The sequence below is a fragment of the Bos taurus genome, chromosome 1, assembly GCF_002263795.3.
Source record: "Bos taurus isolate L1 Dominette 01449 registration number 42190680 breed Hereford chromosome 1, ARS-UCD2.0, whole genome shotgun sequence".
NCBI lineage: Eukaryota > Metazoa > Chordata > Mammalia > Artiodactyla > Bovidae > Bos > Bos taurus.
In genome coordinates this window covers 45,734,751-45,752,355 of record NC_037328.1, presented here as the reverse complement: position 1 = coordinate 45,752,355, position 17,605 = coordinate 45,734,751, and the positions used below count along the sequence as shown (strand labels likewise).

General features: G+C 39.5%; 1 protein-coding gene across 9 annotated transcripts in view; it reads left to right on the top strand.

Moving 5' to 3' along the window:
* The window catches only part of IMPG2 (interphotoreceptor matrix proteoglycan 2), a 78,640-nt gene extending 65,340 nt beyond the window's left edge, over nucleotides 1-13,300 (top strand). For 3 of the 9 annotated variants that reach the window (XM_059890046.1, XM_059890068.1, XM_059890066.1), the window contains 3 exons: nucleotides 1,560-1,770; nucleotides 3,265-3,453; nucleotides 6,263-7,057. In XM_059890046.1, the coding sequence (XP_059746029.1) occupies nucleotides 1,560-1,770; nucleotides 3,265-3,453; nucleotides 6,263-6,605 (743 nt within the window). In that variant the 3' untranslated portion in view covers nucleotides 6,606-7,057. Of the gene's footprint in view, nucleotides 1-1,559; nucleotides 1,771-3,264; nucleotides 3,454-3,986; nucleotides 7,058-8,821 lie in introns of those variants that run through there. The other 6 variants (XM_024994088.2, XM_024994077.2, XM_024994100.2 and 3 more) reach the window with 6 other exon arrangements.
* Nucleotides 13,301-17,605: the final 4,305 nt, after the last annotated feature.

Below are 17,605 nucleotides of genomic sequence, written 5' to 3'. Positions count from 1 at the left end.
TCCCTTGTGGAAACTGCCATCTGTTAGCGCATTTGTATATTCTTCTTGTTCTATGAGCATTTTATTTTTGGTCCTCTGTATTAGTTTCCTAGGACTTCTGTAACAGAAGATTACAAATTGGGTGGCTTCTAACAGCAGAACTTTATTCTGTCATAGTTATCGAGGCTAGAAATGCAAATCAAGATGTTGGTAGAGCCATGTCCCCTCTGAAAGTTCTAAGAAAGAAGCCTATCTTGCCTCTTCCTAGCTTCTGGTGTTTGCCAGCAATCCTTGATATTACTTGACTTGTAGATGCATCACTCTGGTCTCTACTTCTGTCCTTATATGGCCTTCTTTCCTGTGTGTTTGTGTCCTTGTGTCCAGATTTCTCTCTTTTTATAAGGACACCAGGTATTGGACTTTGGGTAACCTAATCCAGTATGACCTCATCTTAACTTGATTGCATTTGTAAAGACCCTATTTCCAAGCAAAGTCATATTCCGAGGTTCTAGGTGGGCATGAATTTTAGGGGACAGTATTCTACCCAATACCTCCCCTCTCATTCCTACATAAGGCCAAGAAAGATTAGCTGCAGAGAATCTACATATTCCAAGGTCACAGATTCATGCAAAATGTCTTGAATTTTCACAGCAGCAAGGAAGTTATTGATTCTCAAAGCAACATTAATTTACCTGGAAACTGAGAGACTATGCTTTCTGTTTTTCAACCTTCCCTTCATCTTCTAGCTAAACCTTATGCTTTTTCATATAGATGAGTTCATGGGTCATTTCCAGTGATTTCTTCTATTTGTGGTATCTTCTTTACCATTTGCCTTTTTGTAATTCAGAGATTGCCATTCACCACTGAAGAACATGCAGTTTTACCATGATAGGATGGAAGGCCCATCTATGGTCAGTTTTTATATCATTTTTGACTGGTTTTTGTCCTAAATAATTTTTTTAAATGTTACTTTCTCTCATCCCATGAATTGAAATTGGAATTACTAAAGCCAAAATACTGTTGAGGTGGTGTGGGGCTGATATGTTTTCATGATATTAACTTTCACAAATCTCAAATGTTCTTAGACTGCTCTTTTGTGGCTGTACTCATCCCTGAGGCTTCCACCAGTTCTTCTCTATACTCTGTCTCTCCATGCCATGTTCTCAGTGAGGTGAGGGTAGGAGTAGGGTATGCAGCCTGATGTGCGGAGTAGAGGACCACGACAGCAGAATAGGCTTGGTGGAAATGAATGGTACGTGAAAACTGTTTAATTTAGACCTATAATACATAGATTTTAAATCTTCTACATCCTTCTTATATAAAACAGGTCAAGGCTCGCCCAGGTCACTGGATCCTATAATTTGGCTCTGCATTTCAAAGAAATTTGACAAAAGCTATCATCAGTCAAGGGCGAATCGGAAACTTTTTGTGGTGTGGGTGGTGATATATTTCAGTGATTCAGGAAGGGGATTGTCCCATGGTACTTTGAATGGGAGACCCTTATTGGAGGGGCTTCTTATACCCCAATTCCTATGTTTTGCCTTTCCTTATACCATTCTTTGGTTTGTTTGGTATTTTAGGTGATCAAGCCAACCCTTGCAAGTTTCAAGCATGCAATGAATTTTCTGAGTGTTTGGTCAATCCCTGGAGTGGAGAGGCAGAGTGCAGATGCTACCCTGGGTACCTGAGTGTGGAAGATCTGCCCTGTCAGAGTCTCTGTGACCTACAGCCCAACTTCTGCTTGAATGATGGGAAGTGTGACATCATGCCTGGACATGGGGCCATTTGTAGGTATGTCGTAGGGAGAGATTTTGGCTTCACAAGGTTAGAGATACTTCCTCTGAAGAAAGAGATCTGTGCCTATGATGTTAGGATGATCACAACAATTTTTATTAGAGAAGTTATATCTAGGTAATAGATGTGGCGGTGGTTTAGCTGCTAAGTCGTGTCCGATTCCTGTGACCCCATGGACTGTAGCCCTCCAGGCTTCTCTCTTCATGGGATTCTTGTTCTTCCAGGCAAGAATACTGGAGTGGGTTGCCATTTCCTTCTTCTTCCTGATCCAGGGATCGAACCCAGGTCTTCTGCACTGCAGGCAGGTTTTTTCCCAACTGAGCTACCAGATGGGTGCCATCTAGTTCACATGTGAAGACTGAATCAGTTATTAGGCCTGAATTATACCCAGTTCAATGGGTTATTTTATCTTATGTTCTACAAAGCTGTAAGAAAAACATTGCCTAGTGTCTTCTGGAGAGTACTTAGAATAGTTAGAGATCTTTGTGTAATGGTTTTTAGTGGTGATAACAAGGCGATTGCTGCTCAAATTGTGTTTTGATATATAATCAACACTTTGTACTGTATCTGAAACAGAGGAGTTTTATTGTTCTATTTGAATTATGTTTTTAACAGCTTTGGGCTGCTTTTGGTCAAAATGAGTATTCCAAAATAAAGAATAGCAAGTATTTAAAGTTGTGATAGTTTAAGTATCTAATTTCTATTTTTTAAAGTAGGGTCAAAGAAAATATACCAGACAGATGAGCAGATTCAGGCAGACTTCCCTGGTCACTCTACTTAAACAGAGCAGAACCAACCATCCTCCCTACCACATCCAACCAAAGTCACAAGGTGTGAAGGAGAGGATGCTGAGAACAAGCAGGGAGGGACCTCAATAAGAGGACAGTCTGTGAATTTCAAAAGGGGAAAGTGTTGGCATCAATGTCAAAAGCAGAGGAAATAGGCGGAAATGATTCAGATTTTCTGTATGTAAAGTTTGGCTATAAAACTAAGAGGAAAAATAGTCTCTTGATTTTCAAAAAAATAAATCTGATTTTATAGAGCAGTGATTGCTGCTCTGGGAATTGAGGATGCTTTTACATAGTGTGTGGCCTTGTAGTTTGGAGGATCTCTGCAGTGTGGTGGAAGGATGTGAGGAGTCTGGGGACCTGGGTTCTAGACCAGCTGTGGTTGACAAATTGTGTGATCTAACTCCAATTTTTTCCTTTATCGAAAACGGGCCTGTTTTTCATTATCCATAAACAACAGAGTTGACTAGACTACTTTCTATAAGTCTAGTTATTCTTTTATCAGTCTTTACAAGTAGTCACTGGGGACCTCTTGAGTCTGTGCCAGGCATTATGCCCAGCCTTTAATCTTACTCACCTCTTTATTGAAGATTCCTGTGGTCAGCATTTCTCTCTCTACCTGTGCTCAGTCCCACTGAAGGTTCTGCTGTTGTTACTTTCAACAGAGTGATTTCATTTGGGGCTTGGTCACTTCTTGTTTCAGGTGCCGGGTGGGTGAGAACTGGTGGTATCGTGGTGAGCACTGCGAAGAGTTTGTGTCTGAGCCCTTGGTGATTGGCGTCACCATTGCCTCCATGATTGGACTTGTCCTCATTTCTTCTGCTGTTGTCTTCTTCATCATCAAGGCTCTTCAAGCTCAATATGTTAGGAGGGAAAGAGAGAGACCCTCCAGGTAAATAACAACAGTTGCTCTCTGATGGAATAAAATATTCCTTTTATTCATTCATTTTGTACTTTATGTGTCCTGAGTACTGGAAGGGGTCTGAATGGAGGGGAGAGGGCTATAAAGTACAGAAGAGACATGGTCCCTGTCCTCAGAGGGTGTCAGTCTGGAAACAAACATAAGCAACAGTTTGAACAACCTGCTAGAATGCCTAGATGAGTAATTTGTTTTCCCTAGGGGAGGGCAGCTTAGATGCTTTAATGATGGTTATGATATTTGACTGGACAGAAGAGTAGATGTTCACTGCAGGAGGTAGATGGAAAACTTTCTAGCCAGTTGAAGGAACAAACAGAGAGGCATGCATGAATCTCACTACACAATGGAAGAATGGCATCCTTGAGTGGGGCCAGACTGCCTGTTGCGTGGTGCAGGAGGGGTTGGAAGGGTGATGGAGATAAGGTGAGGCCCATGTAAGGACCAGATCTGTTAGTTTGTTCCCCTTTGGCTCACTCCAGTGGTAATTAGGCAGACTTTACATCTAGGTGCAGAGTACATCATGAGAAACGCTGGACTGGAAGAAACACAAACTGGAATCAAGATTGCCGGGAGAAATATCAATAACCTCAGATATGCAGATGACACAACCCTTATGGCAGAAAGTGAAGAGGAACTCAAAAGCCTCTTGATGAAAGTGAAAGTGGAGAGTGAAAAAGTTGGCTTAAAGCTCAACATTCAGAAAACGAAGATCATGGCATCCGGTCCTACCACTTCATGGGAAATAGATGGGGAAACAGTGGAAACAGTGTCAGACTTTATTTTTCTGGGCTCCAAAATCACTACAGATGGTGACTGCAGCCATGAAATTAAAAGACACTTACTCCTGGGAAGAAAAGTTATGACCAACCTAGATAGCATATTCAAAAGCAGAGACATTACTTGGCCAACAAAGGTTCGTCTAGTCAAGGCTATGGTTTTTCCTGTGGTCATGTATGGATGTGAGAGTTGGGCTGTGAAGAAGGCTGAGCGCCGAAGAATTGATGCTTTTGAACTGCGGTGTTGGAGAAGACTCTTGAGAGTCTCTTGGACTGCAAGGAGATCCAACCAGTCCATTCTGAAGGAGATCAGCCCTGGGATTTCTTTGGACGGACTGATGCTAAAGCTGAAACTCCAGTACTTTGGCCACCTCATGCAAAGGGTTGACTCATTGGAAAAGACTCTGATGCTGGGAGGGATTGAGGGCAGGAGGAGAAGGGGATGACAGAGGATGAGATGGCTGGATGGCATCACTGACTCGATGGACGTGAGTCTGAGTGAACTCCGAGAGTTGGTGATGGACAGGGAGGCCTGGCGTGCTGCGATTCATGGGGTCGCAAAGAGTCTGACACGACTGAGCGACTGATCTGATCTGAAGAATCTGACAAGAAATAGAATCTGATTCTCATTTTAGTTAAGTATAGATTCATTAATAGAGGAGATAGAACCTATTCTACTTGCTAGACTAGCGATCCAGGGACCTTTTGGTGTAATGTGATCACAGTCACTGGCTGTACTTTGCTTCTGTGCTTCCAGGTCTGCTTCCGGTCTAGGTTACCTCCACTCACCCTCTGGCTTGGCTGAGGAGGCACTGCTCCTAGTTTCCTATAGCACCCAGAACATAATTCTGTTATCATTCTTACATTTTTTATTGGTTCTGACTTTTCATTGGACCATGATCTTGTTCTAGAGAGATTCAAACAAATTCTTTGTATTGTCAGCATCTAAGAAAATTCCTAGGCACACAATCAGTGCTCAGTAAATAGTTGTAGACCTGAACTGAATTTAATTGAAGCCCATTCCCCCATGAGTTTTTATTTCTATTACTTTCTTTGTGTGGTTAAACACTGATTTTTAAAAAAAAATATTTATTTTTAATCAAAGGATAATTGCTTTACAGTATTGTGTTGGTTTCTACTAAACATGAACGTCAATCACCATAGGTCTACCCATGTCTCCCTCCACTTGAACATCCTCCCACCTCCCCGCCATCCCACTCCTGTAGTTTGTCGCCGAGCCCCAGCTTGAATTCCCTGAGTCATACAGCAAATTCCCATTGGTTATTTTACATGTGGTAATGTGTGTTTCCATGTTACTCTCTCCATATATACCACCCTCTCCTCCCCCGTCCCCTACCCATGTCCCTAAATCACTTCTCAACGTCTGTGTCTCATTGCTGCTCTACAGATAGGTTCATCGGTACCATCTTTCTAGAGTCCACGTATATGCATTAGTGTACATTTGTTTTTCTTTTTCTGACTTACTTCACTCTTGTATAAGAGGCACTGTATTCATCCACCTCATTAGAACTGACTCAAATGTGTTCCTTTTTATGGCTGAATAGTATTTACACACTGATTTTTAATTTGTCTATGCTGGAAATAATGATGCTATTCCCACTGATTTTAATGAAATGCTTAATATTTAATATTCCTTAAAATTTAACATTTCCATTAATATTAATAAAATGCTATCAGCAGACATAGTTCCCCATCAACATTCATTAGGTACCAGGCACTTTAGGGCAAATAAAAAATAAAGAGACAAGGAACTGGCCCCACAGGGCACTTATCAAGTAGTTGAGGAAATTATAGTGATAACAAGTTGGTAAATAATATTTGAGATTGATCTGGATCTTTTCCACAGTCACTCCCCTCCCATTTGTATCCAATTAGTCTCTTTTTCTTCCTCAACAGGAATTTTGCTCCAGGTAAATAGTCTCCTGAATAGCTGAGCATCCAGAAAAGAACCTGAGTCAATTATACTTTTCTTTTTGTGGCTCCAGCAGGCAGCGTGATGGCCTCTCATCCGTAGAAAGAGCCGTGAAGCACAACCCCGTGTTTGAAAGTTACGAGGCCGACCTCGAGCAGTATGAGGGCCCCTATCCTCAGCGGCCCTTCTACAGCTCCACAGACAGAGAGATGATTGCTGGTCTGAGCAGGGAAGAGATCAGACAAATGTATGAGAACAGTGACCTTTCCAGAGAGGTAGGAAACTTGGTTTTTCTGTTGTTGCTCTGCTGGGGTGTGTGTGTGTGTGTGTTCATGTGTATACTTAGGCTTCAAGAAAGAATGGAAATTATTTCACGATTAGTTTTTTTTCCTCATGATACCTCCCATTCAGTGTGATATGTAGCCAGGATATAGTTCTGTGTTGTATCATATTTCCTACCCAGTGATTCCTGTATCGTTATTAGCAAATGTCTTCCTCCTCCCTTAGAAATGTTAGCAAATGTCTCCATACTCCTTAGAAATATACGTCTGATTTATTCAGAGCAGTTCATGTAGTAGCCACAACTTCCACCTTTTTTTGAAAAGTCTGTTGTTTTCTGTAGCTCTCTCCTGTACCATCCAGAAAGCTACAGTCTCTTATAAAAATTAGACCTCTTTTTTAAATGGCCATTAAAGTTTTTTTTTAATGTAATGTATGGCTTTTTTTTTTCTTCTTCTTCTTCTTCTTCTTCCTTCCTTCCTCCCTCCCTTAAAGGAAATCCAAGAAAGGATGAGAATTTTGGAACTGTATGCCAGGGATCCTGAGTTTGCAGCTTTTGTCAGAGAACATCAAATGTAAGCATTTAAGAGAGTACCTGCACCCAGATTCTAAACAGTTCGCCTTACAGTAGGGCCACGAGTGTGAATACATAATTCCTGTCCATATGACAGGGGTTTTGTTGGTAACCAGTGTTGTTGAGTTCTTTACAGTTAATCCACATCCACTCTGATTCTGCAGTTATTCCTTCTAGTGCCTTTACAAGTTGAATGTTTCTTATTTAAGTTGTGTGAGTGCAGAAAGGAAACATCAAAGAAATGGAGAGTCTTACTCAGGATCACAGATGACAGCAAGTGCCAGTGAAGATTGAAAACAAAGACACTCTGTGTTCTGGACTAGAGCTTCCTCGCTCTGTCATATTTTCTCTTATTAGCATAGAGTCACCTGTTTGAATAACCAAATGCTCACATATTTTAACATATACTTCCTTTCCTATCTCTGTAGATCCTTTTAGGTATACTTTGAATGAGGCAGATCTCATTAAAGTGCGTCCCTTGCTTCTTTCAACTTCACCTTACTTTTCAATATGTCTTTTTCTATTACTTTTTTCAGCATACATTTTGGGCAAGTGTCCATAGTTTTTTTGTCTTCTCTTTGCATCTTACGATCCATAACAAGACGTAGGTTACAAAAATACAATACCCTTGTAAAGAGACCATTTATAGATGTTAACTGAGGGTAGTGGGTGGGATTATTATTTGGTTTTGATATTTGGTCCTACAGCTGCCCTTTGAAAGGTGCTTCCTTGTGGATGGGTCTCACCCAGGCCAGATAATGGCACCTGGCTTTTAGAAGAAAAAAACTAGAGCAATTCATGCCTGCTTATAGAAGAAACTGATAAAGGATCAACCACACATGTGGTTCTGGTTGGAGCCTCTGCCCCTTTGCTCCAAATCCCCTTTCTTTGACAGGCAGCCCCTCACTCATGGTTCCTTTGATAGGAACGGATGGATTGACACCAAAGGAAACTAAGGAAGATGCTTTTCTGGTTCCACATGCATGGTAGATACTCCTTTAAGAAGAAAACTCTCTGAACATCTGACTTGGCCAATGGGAGTTACTGCAAACCTTGCTTGAGTGCTGTCAAAGCAATATTAATAGGATTCTACCTTTTAATCCAGGATATCCGCTAATCTCTGTATCTCCAGCCAGTAGATGACCTATGGCACAACTTCAGTGGTATCCAATAGAAAGAAGATGACTGATTTTTTTTTAATCTTTCCTAAGACCCTTTTATAAGCCCCTCAGAGCCATCTGTGTTTCCTGAATTAAAAAAGTATCTCATCTAGGCTAAGAAATCCAGAGAGGAACCAGGAGAGCCTAGTTAGGGACAGCCAGATTGACTACATGCTTCACTTTCTTCTGGTAAACTGTTTGGCATTAAAATATATGAAAAAAAATCATATAACAAAGAAGAGTTAAACAAGATCCAGTGAAACAAAAGAATGTTCACACAGACACTATAACCCTAAGGGGATTGTTCAAAGTCAGGAGACAGCATTGAAAAAATGTTAGGGACGTGACCAGTACATTTTCAGTTTTCATGTAGTCTGGAGTTTTCATCTACCAATAGCTCATGAAAATATTACTGGACTTGGTTTAGGATTCAGTAAAAATATTACATAGTCTCTGTAGACTGGATTTTTTTTTTTTAACTTAGCAAAGCACAGGACAACTTTCCTGCAAAGAAAGGATTGGTGATTTTAGGAAGATAGTTTGACAATACATTTCAACAAAAGTTCATTTCAGTACCTTTTAGCTTTTTTCAACTAATTGCTCTTTGTTTGTTTCATAGCAGGGAAGAGCTTTAATCAAAACTCATATTTGCAACTGATTAGAAGCCTAGAGAAGATGGAGATCACTCATTACATCATATTAATTAACCTGGATTTGGAACTCTGTTGAAAGAAGAGTTTTCTATTAAAAAATTAAATTCGGGACTCAAAATTTTTTTCTGGTTTAAAATTTTAGAATTTGGCCAGAGATGTGATGGTATTTATATCCACAAAGACCAAAAGCTGTATTTCAGTTCAGTTCAGTCACTCAGTTGTGTCTGAACATTCTTTTGCAACCCCATGGACTGCAGCACACCAGGCCTCCCTGTCCATCACCAGCTCTTGGAGTTTACTCAAAGTCATGTCCATTGAGTCGGTGAAGCCATCCAACCATCTCATCCTCTGTCATTCCCTTCTCCTCCTGCCTTCCATCTTTCCCAGCATCACGGTCTTTTCAAATGAGTCAGCTCTTCACATCAGGTGGCCAAAGTATTGGAGTTTCAGCTTCAGCATCAATCCTTCCAATGAATATTCAGGACTGATCTCCTTTAGGATGGACTGGTTGGATCTCCTTGCAGTCCAAGGGACTCTCAAGACTCTTCTCCAAGACCACAGTTCAAAAGCCTCAATTCTTCGGCGCTCAGCTTTGTTTGTAGTCCAACTCTCACATCCATACATGACTACTGAAAAAACCATATCTTTGACTAGACAGACCTTTGTAGGCAAAGTAATGTCTCTGCTTTTTAATATTCTGTCTAGGCTGGTCATAGTTTTTCTTCCAAGAAGCAAGCGTCTTTTAATTTCATGGCTGCAATCACCATCTGCAGTGATTTTGGAGCCCCCAAAATAAAGGCTGTCACTGTTTCTGTTATTTCCCCATCTATTTGCTATTTGAGGTGATGGTAAGCTATATTTAAAGGGAATCAAAACTGTGTGAATTCTGGAAAGTTTTCTATAAGGAAGAAGCCGGGTCTGGGAATTGGGGATTCATTTGCTATCTGCTTCTGAGTCTCTGAGAGTATCTCTTAACAACTGTGCTTCAGGTTTCACAGCAGGAAGACAAGGTGAGACTCTTACCAGACGAAGTAAGCTTAATAGCTGAATATTTGCAGCATGTTAATTCAGGTGAAATGAAAAGCTTTTGAAGTAGTTTTAACATAGTTTATGGTCAGACATTCACCTAACTAAAATATTAAGCCTTTTTTTAATCAAATCGTTGAAGAAAAAGCAACCTTTTTGCTTTAGGATAGAGTTAGGCCTGTACTTTGTGCTTCTACCAGAGTTTTCAGTTTCCGGAGCCTGTTAATCAAAACCACATTATTTTGTTAATTATGTTAATATCCTGTTTTTTAAAGCTGTCTCGGCCAACACACATGTATAAAGTTTAGAGGGTTCTCCATAGACTAAAGATGAATTCAATCAAGTGGACAGGGAAGGAGAGGGTGTTGGGTCAAGACCACAGTACTGAGAGTATACTTTGCTGATTGATGGGTATGCTGAGTCAGAACAGATGGGTTCCCTGACTCTGCTGCTGCTACCTCACCATGACCTGTGCAAACCTTGTATCTCCTCTAGTTCCTGGTGTTTTAATTTCAAAAACAGTATTTAACTCCCTCCTATGGTATAGGTTGGCTGCTTCTTTATGAATACCTTGTATCTAAATTCACTCCTGCTTACATAAAACAGGGCAGGACTTCCATTGCAATTAAAATAACTTTTTTTTTCTCTATACATAGGAAAAAGTCACATCTTATATAAATTTTAACTGAAAATGGAAGCTTTACTCTATTTCCTAGCACTTTGTGAATGGTAGCCTTGGAGGGGGCATGGAGAGTGCCCTATCACTCCTAATATTGAGTTGTGTATGCAAATAGGCTATTATTGATGCAGGCGTGTTTCATGTTAGGTATCTTCATGTTAGTCAAAGATAATCTTTAATATTTTGGTTTCTTTATGACCAGATACTATTAAGCAGGGATAGATTGACCATGAGCTAAAATACTTGGTTCCTTTTTTTTTTTCTCAATTTAATGATTGCCAATTTCACTCATTATGAAGACACCAGAAACGAAATTGCTGGAATGAGTACATGCCACAATAAAGCTACTGAAAGCCTTGAAGATGTCTAGGTATTTTGCAAAGTATGTATGGGTCATAGGTTTTAGGAGTGTGTGTTTATATAGGTTGGTATTTCCTGTTTCCTGGGATTCTCTTTCATTCCCTACTCACATAATAGATTCTCTAAAAGTTCAGCATAGGTACAAGCCACTGCTGGGATATTTTCTACTGCGCTCATTTGAAAGGGAAATGATATTTATCTTTAAAGCATTGTAAATATTAATGACATTTGTCACTACTTAATGCTTAATTTTATTTGTAAAACTTCCTAAGATTTCTCTGTTGAAGATTCTAAATTTGCTTGTTGTAGATGAAAAAGAAAATTTGTTTTTATTAACCCTAACCCAGTTAACCCTAGGAAGCAACATTTTAAATGAATGTCTGCTTGCTGGCAGAGTCTAGATGGACATGATTTGGGTGTAGAACTGGCCACCTCGTGGAACACTTATGAGAAGCACGAATGGGGCTGAAGGAGGATTGTTGTTTCCAGAAGCCAATCAGTGAAGTAAGAATTCTGACATATTTCTGAAGAGCAAATCTCTTGCTGACTCTGCGCAAATGTCTGCTCCACATCTGTTAATAGAAGGAACTCCTGAACTCTCAGGGTGAGACCTGAGCTCCCCAGTTCAGGAATAAAGACTTTGGCCTTACCTTTGTCATCATTGAACCACAATGAGAAACACTGGAGAATGAAGTTTCCATGGTGAAGACCCTCTGCTGTTCACAGTGTAAGGGCTAAAAGAGCTATTGGTCTTACAGGACAAACTATCTTGAAAGAGCTTTTAAAAAGAACTTTTCCCTTGGGACTTCCCTGGTGGTCCAGTGGTTAAGAATCCACCTTGCAGTGCAGGGGATGAGGGTTTGATCCCTGGGTTGGAAAGATCCCACGTGCCACGGATTAACTAAGCCCGCGTGTTATAAACTACTGAGCCTGTGAGCTCCAGAGCCTGTGCACCACAACTAGAGAGTGCATGGTAAAGAATTCAACGTGGTTTTTTGTTTTTGTTTTTTTGGTTCAGAAGGTGCTTTGGAGTCCTGCAGATGTAACCTTCATAGTTGAGTATACATACAGGATTCTTGGGTTCTGGATAATGAGAAATTTATTTGGTATGTAGGACTCCATTTCCACATGGCAGTGGTTTAAGGGTATTTGTTCACAGTTATGTGCTGTAAAGTCCCATTTACTTCACATAATAACACAAGTGCAAGTTTTACCTGATTTTAATCCCACTCTTTGTTTTTTCTCTTCTTCAGTATCTGGTCATCATGGCTTGGCTGCTCCTCTTCTCATACTTTTTTTAATCACATAGTAAATGGTAATATAATTGAACAACCCTGATTTATTAGTACTTCTGACAAAAGATGAAAATTGCACAAATGTTCTTTGTAGGCTCTAAAGCCATGTTGACTCAAATGTGTACCTGATCTATTTATTTGCATTCTTTTTTTGGTAAGTTTGCCTTCATCCATCTCATAATTTTTAGGCAGTGGGCATCTTTGTGTCATTTCCATGTTTTCAATAATGGATACTTTGACATCTATCAGCCTGTGAATTGAAGTTTCATTTTGAAATGGGAAAACAAGGTAACATATTTGCTCCATGAGGAAACAGCTGATTTAGGAGGAAAACTTACCTTTATTAAGTTGAAATATTTTAGCTAAGAAAAATATGGGTCATTTTTTTTTCTTAAAATGTTTCTAACAATTCCCAGTAGAATGGGTGGGGCCAGCCTTTCAAATTTACAATCCAGCTGCAATGAGTCATGCCGCCTAGCTCATTCTATTCCCAAGTGTGCAGTGAATGCAGAAAAATGGTGTGACGGTCATAATCATCAAATCAGTTGCATTGTGTTCTCCAGAAGAACCTGGCTGGAGGTGAGAAGGTGGGAGGGTACCAGAAAGCAACTGATGGTGTAAAGAATATAAATAGAAATTTCCTTTAGTCATGCATTTTGTAAAACCTTACACTACCTGTTTGATTTAACAAGACACAGGTTAAATCACTCCCCTTGGGGTAATAAGACAGAGCAAAACACACAATTTACAGCTACAGCCTAGTTGAAATGATTCCTTATCCTTTTTTCCTTCACTTAGTTGCTTTTTTTAGTGGTTAAGGGAATAAATAGGAAAAATGTAACCATAATATCAGAGAATAAGGTATAATTATTTATGTATGTGGACTGTGATGATTATGAAGTGACTGTACATACCATAATATATGTTCAATATGGAGTGTGGACACCGAAAGATTTTTCTGTTTCATCTTGTTTATGATGACACTGTATTTAAAGTATGGATCAGATAAGCTCATGTTACTGTACTGTTTGCTTGACATGCTCTAGTCTTAATACTAGCTAATTAGAAATAAAAATTTAACAGTCTTTATGTATATGAACGGTCTTTTTTCTCATGTATAGAGTTTGCCATTTTCATTATTAATAAACTTCTCTTTCAAGAATTTCCCTACACTTTTTGTCAATTAGAAGAAAACATTGTAGATTGTAGCAGTAGTTCAGTTGTAATTACCACTCAGAAATACATTCAGTGTGAGCATGGTGTGGGAGGGATAGTCTTTGATTAAACTTTGTGAAGTGAGAGTCTCCGAGAATTGAAGACAGATTCAGAGCCCAATTGTTGCCCCGAAATTTGTTGATAGTTAATGATACTGAGTTATTATTTGGCCTCTCTTGAACTTCAGTCTTTAAAGTCTTAGAAACTTTCATTTTTTCCTCATTTGCTTAAGGCAGGGATGGAAGGAAAACTGGTGGAGTTGATTAAAGAAAGATTAAGGGTGAGCAGCTAACACCAGATGGTCTATAACAAGAGAAGGAACTGGTGACCTGTCTACAAGAGAACAAGAAGGCATGAACATGGTATAAGAGCAATGTAAAGCAATTCTGCCTGGGTAGGTCAGTTACCGCTTACCTAAGCATCAGAAACCTCAACTTAATGTTTTTTTCCCCTGTTTGCATGATGTCTTGCTGGCAAGATGGCATGATGATGTCCTAAATCAGTCTTAGGAAAGAAAAGGGTGGTCTTGATTTGACTCCAAAGACTGTATTATAAAAACTCAAACTGGGAGAAATGTGTCCAATAAATACATATTGATTAATTAATGACCTAGTTTTAGAAGAAATAATCATAACCTGTTTTTAATAAAAGTCTGGTCAGGACAAGGCCTAGTTACTCTTTGGTCATGTGTTCACCCTGCTGGTCCACCTTCTGGGTACTTCTGAATATATGTCTCATCTGAGCTAGTCCTTGATGGGCTATGTCCCATGACATGTAAGGTATCTCACCAAAACACACACATATCTTGTGTTCCACTTTTTTTATACAAATGGATCTGTGCTAATATAATAGTAGATGTTAAGGAATCATGTTTTTCCAAATAACACCAATGTTGTATGTGGTATTTCTGTAAGTAATTTATTATTCCAAATGAACAACCACAACTGTCAGTATTGCACACACCATGGCAGATTTGGGGAAGAATGCATATTTTTAGCACGTGGGGCTTTGAGAAAGCCTCCAAAAAGAAGCTCTATCTTTTATGCCTTTTTCTGTACCAAGTATGTGCTTCCACTCCACTATTCACCAAGGTTGTGTTGTAATTTTTACCTATATTGTTGTTCAGTGACTAAGTAACGTCCGACTCTTTGTGACCCCATGGACTGCGGCATGCCAGGCTTCGGTGCCCTTCACTGTCTCCTGGAATTTGCTCAAACCCATGTCCATTGAGTTGGTGTCCATTGGCCATCCAACCATCTCATCCTCTGGACCTCCCACTAAACTGAATTCTTTGATGTTGGGACCACATCTTGCTCACTTATTATTCACAAGACCGAAGAGTGCTTGATTAGAGTTGGTCTACAGTATTCATTCAATTTGCTTGAGATAATGGGTCCTATGTATTTAATGACTAGCAAGCAAATTAAGTAGAACTTGAGTGATTTACAAACCATTTTTAAAGAAATAGTTTATAGAGATTTAGAAACAATCCTAAATGTTTCAAGAGTTCAGATTCATATGTTTATATTAATCTTATTGAGTAATTCACAGAACCTAAAGCAGTAAGCATTTTGCAAAACCCTATCAGACCATCTGGACTGCTGTATTGAAATGTAATAACCTGTCTGTGTTTCTTAACCACAGACTTGAGGAGGAAGGCGGGATGAAGAGGTGGAATAGTAAGGGGAATGGTGCCGGATCATAGGGGAAGCTTCAAGTGCTATGGCTGGCAGAGGGGCGAAGGTCGGGGAGCTTGTGCAGACAGGTGGGTTTGTAGGAACTAATTTGACTGTACTTTCTGTTGATGGCACAGGTAGTATGATGCCTTAATATAAAAGGCATTGTTTCATCTTAAAAAACAATTTAAAAATGTATTACTTGTTTATTTCTTTTTTTTTAATTAATTTAATTAATTTATTTTTTTTACTTGTTTATTTCTTTATTGTGTAGGGCAGAATAAAATAAGAGCATGAGGGGGCAGGGCACTGATGTACGTGTGACTCAGTTCTTCCCTTGTAAAAAAAAAACAACAAAACACTGCCCTGAGGAAGAATGAATACTTGGATAAACCTGTCAGTTTTATTTAGGTTCTAGTAATTATGTTTTGTGAAAGTTAGAGATGATGTACTTTCAAAGTAGATCTCGTTCATCCTATACATAGCAGTGACCAGTGTTGGTATTTCCTCTGTTTCCCAAGGCTTACCATGTGGGAAAGATGGCTTGTCTTCCCATTTAAGTAACTTAATCCCAGCAGAGTGACCGCTGTCCCTGTGCGCCGGGGGAAAGGCCCTGAAAAGAGAAGGTGTCATGCCAGACTCCTCCAGGAAGAAGGTCCTATCCTTCCCTCCCAGGATGTAGGGGCTTGGAAGCATCTACATGGCTCTGTGCTCCAAGGGGATGGATCTTAGTTTTGCTTGGTGTCAGGTAACTGTCACATGCTCAAGGAAGGTGATACTGCTGCTCGTATGAAAACATCAAAAGTTTATGTGGTCACAAGACAAATGTTAGATGTTTTCTTTCCTATGTGAATGAAGGAAACTTATTTATTTGTGTTGGCTGTGCTGGGCCTTCATTGCTGTGGTCAGGCTTTCTCTAGCTGTGGTGAGCGGGGCCTTCTCATTGTGGTGACATCTCTTGTAGAGCACAGGCTCTAGGTGTGCGGGCTTCAATAGTTGTGGCATGTGGGTTTAGTCATTTTGGTTCCCAGACTCTAGAGAACAGGCTTAGTGATTGTGGTCCAAGGACTTGGTTGCTCTGAGGCATGGGGAATCTTCCTAGACCAGGGATTGAACCCGTGTCTCCTGCATTGGCAGGCAGATTCTTTACCACTGAGCCACCAGGGAGGCCCTGGGAAGCTCATTTTTGATTCAGATTTTAAAATTGCTATTGCTTGGGAAGTACAGAAAACTAAAACACAGATTTCAATTTGAAGAAAAACTAAATTATAAAGATCTAAAAATAGATACTGAGCTTCCCTGGTGTCTCAGACAGTAAAGAATCCACCTGCAATGCAGGAGACCTGGGTTTGATCCCAGGGTTGGGAAGATCCCCTGGAGAAGGGAATGGCAACCCACTCCAGTATTCCTGGAGAATCCCCATGGAAAGAGAAGCCTGACGGGCTACAGTCCATGGGATCGCAAAGAGTCAGACACGACTAAGAGACTAAGCACAGCACAAAAACAGATACTAGTTTAATTTCTAATTGCTTTTTAGCAATAATTGGTCAAGATGACCTTCTCCCTGCCTTTTTTAGTTTACAATGGACATGACTTTTCTGTTTTAAAGTTTTTATACAGAAAGCTTTTGTGAAGTTTTTCTTTTTTTTTTCTGTAAAGATTCTGTGGTTTCTGGTATCTTAGTTCCTTATGAGAGAAAGTCAATCTGAATTAAAGAAAAAAATAATTCTTGACCTTTTCTTCTTTTTATACTATTTGGATTTGAAATGCTGCAGATAAAATGAGCATCTAGATCTCATTCTACCATTTAGTGACAATTTCATTTTAGATGAATAATCAATTAGTAATTTGTGTTGTAGTTACTACTGGGAAAATAGATTTAATGGCCCATTTCCAGGGCAGGATTTCCAGGATACTCCTGAAAGTATCCAGGTAAGGAGACTTTGGGTTGGAGTCACCACTTTAAAATGCTGCGTATCTCTCTTAAAAATGTAGATGTAAATAGAACTTATTTCTAGAGAAATTTATTTTCCTTATGAAGTGTTCTCCATGACAGTAGTGGAATGATCTCTCTTCCTCATAAAAGAAAGTTCAAAAACACATGTTGAGGATTGGAAATACCTTCTGTTCAACACTATGAGCCAGGAGAGATTTTTCCATTGCTTCACTTTTTCTTATTTTACTTTCATATTTGCCAGCAATGTTTCAAAATCAGAATTTAACTTGGAATTGCAAAGCTGCAAACTTAAACGGACTTTCCATTAATGAGCAGGTTTAGACATTATTCTATTTTAAAGACAGTCTTAAATTAATTTTGACTTAAAATATAAAATTGATAGTTTGGAAAGATCTATAATGTCAGGTGATTCTTTTCAGTGAGATGGAGAGAGCAGGTATATGATAATGTTAGTGAGCATGTTATAAAAACACTGACTTTGCCAGTATTTTTTCAGCACTGAGGTGGGAGTCACACTGACTGATGGCATTTCATCGTTTCTT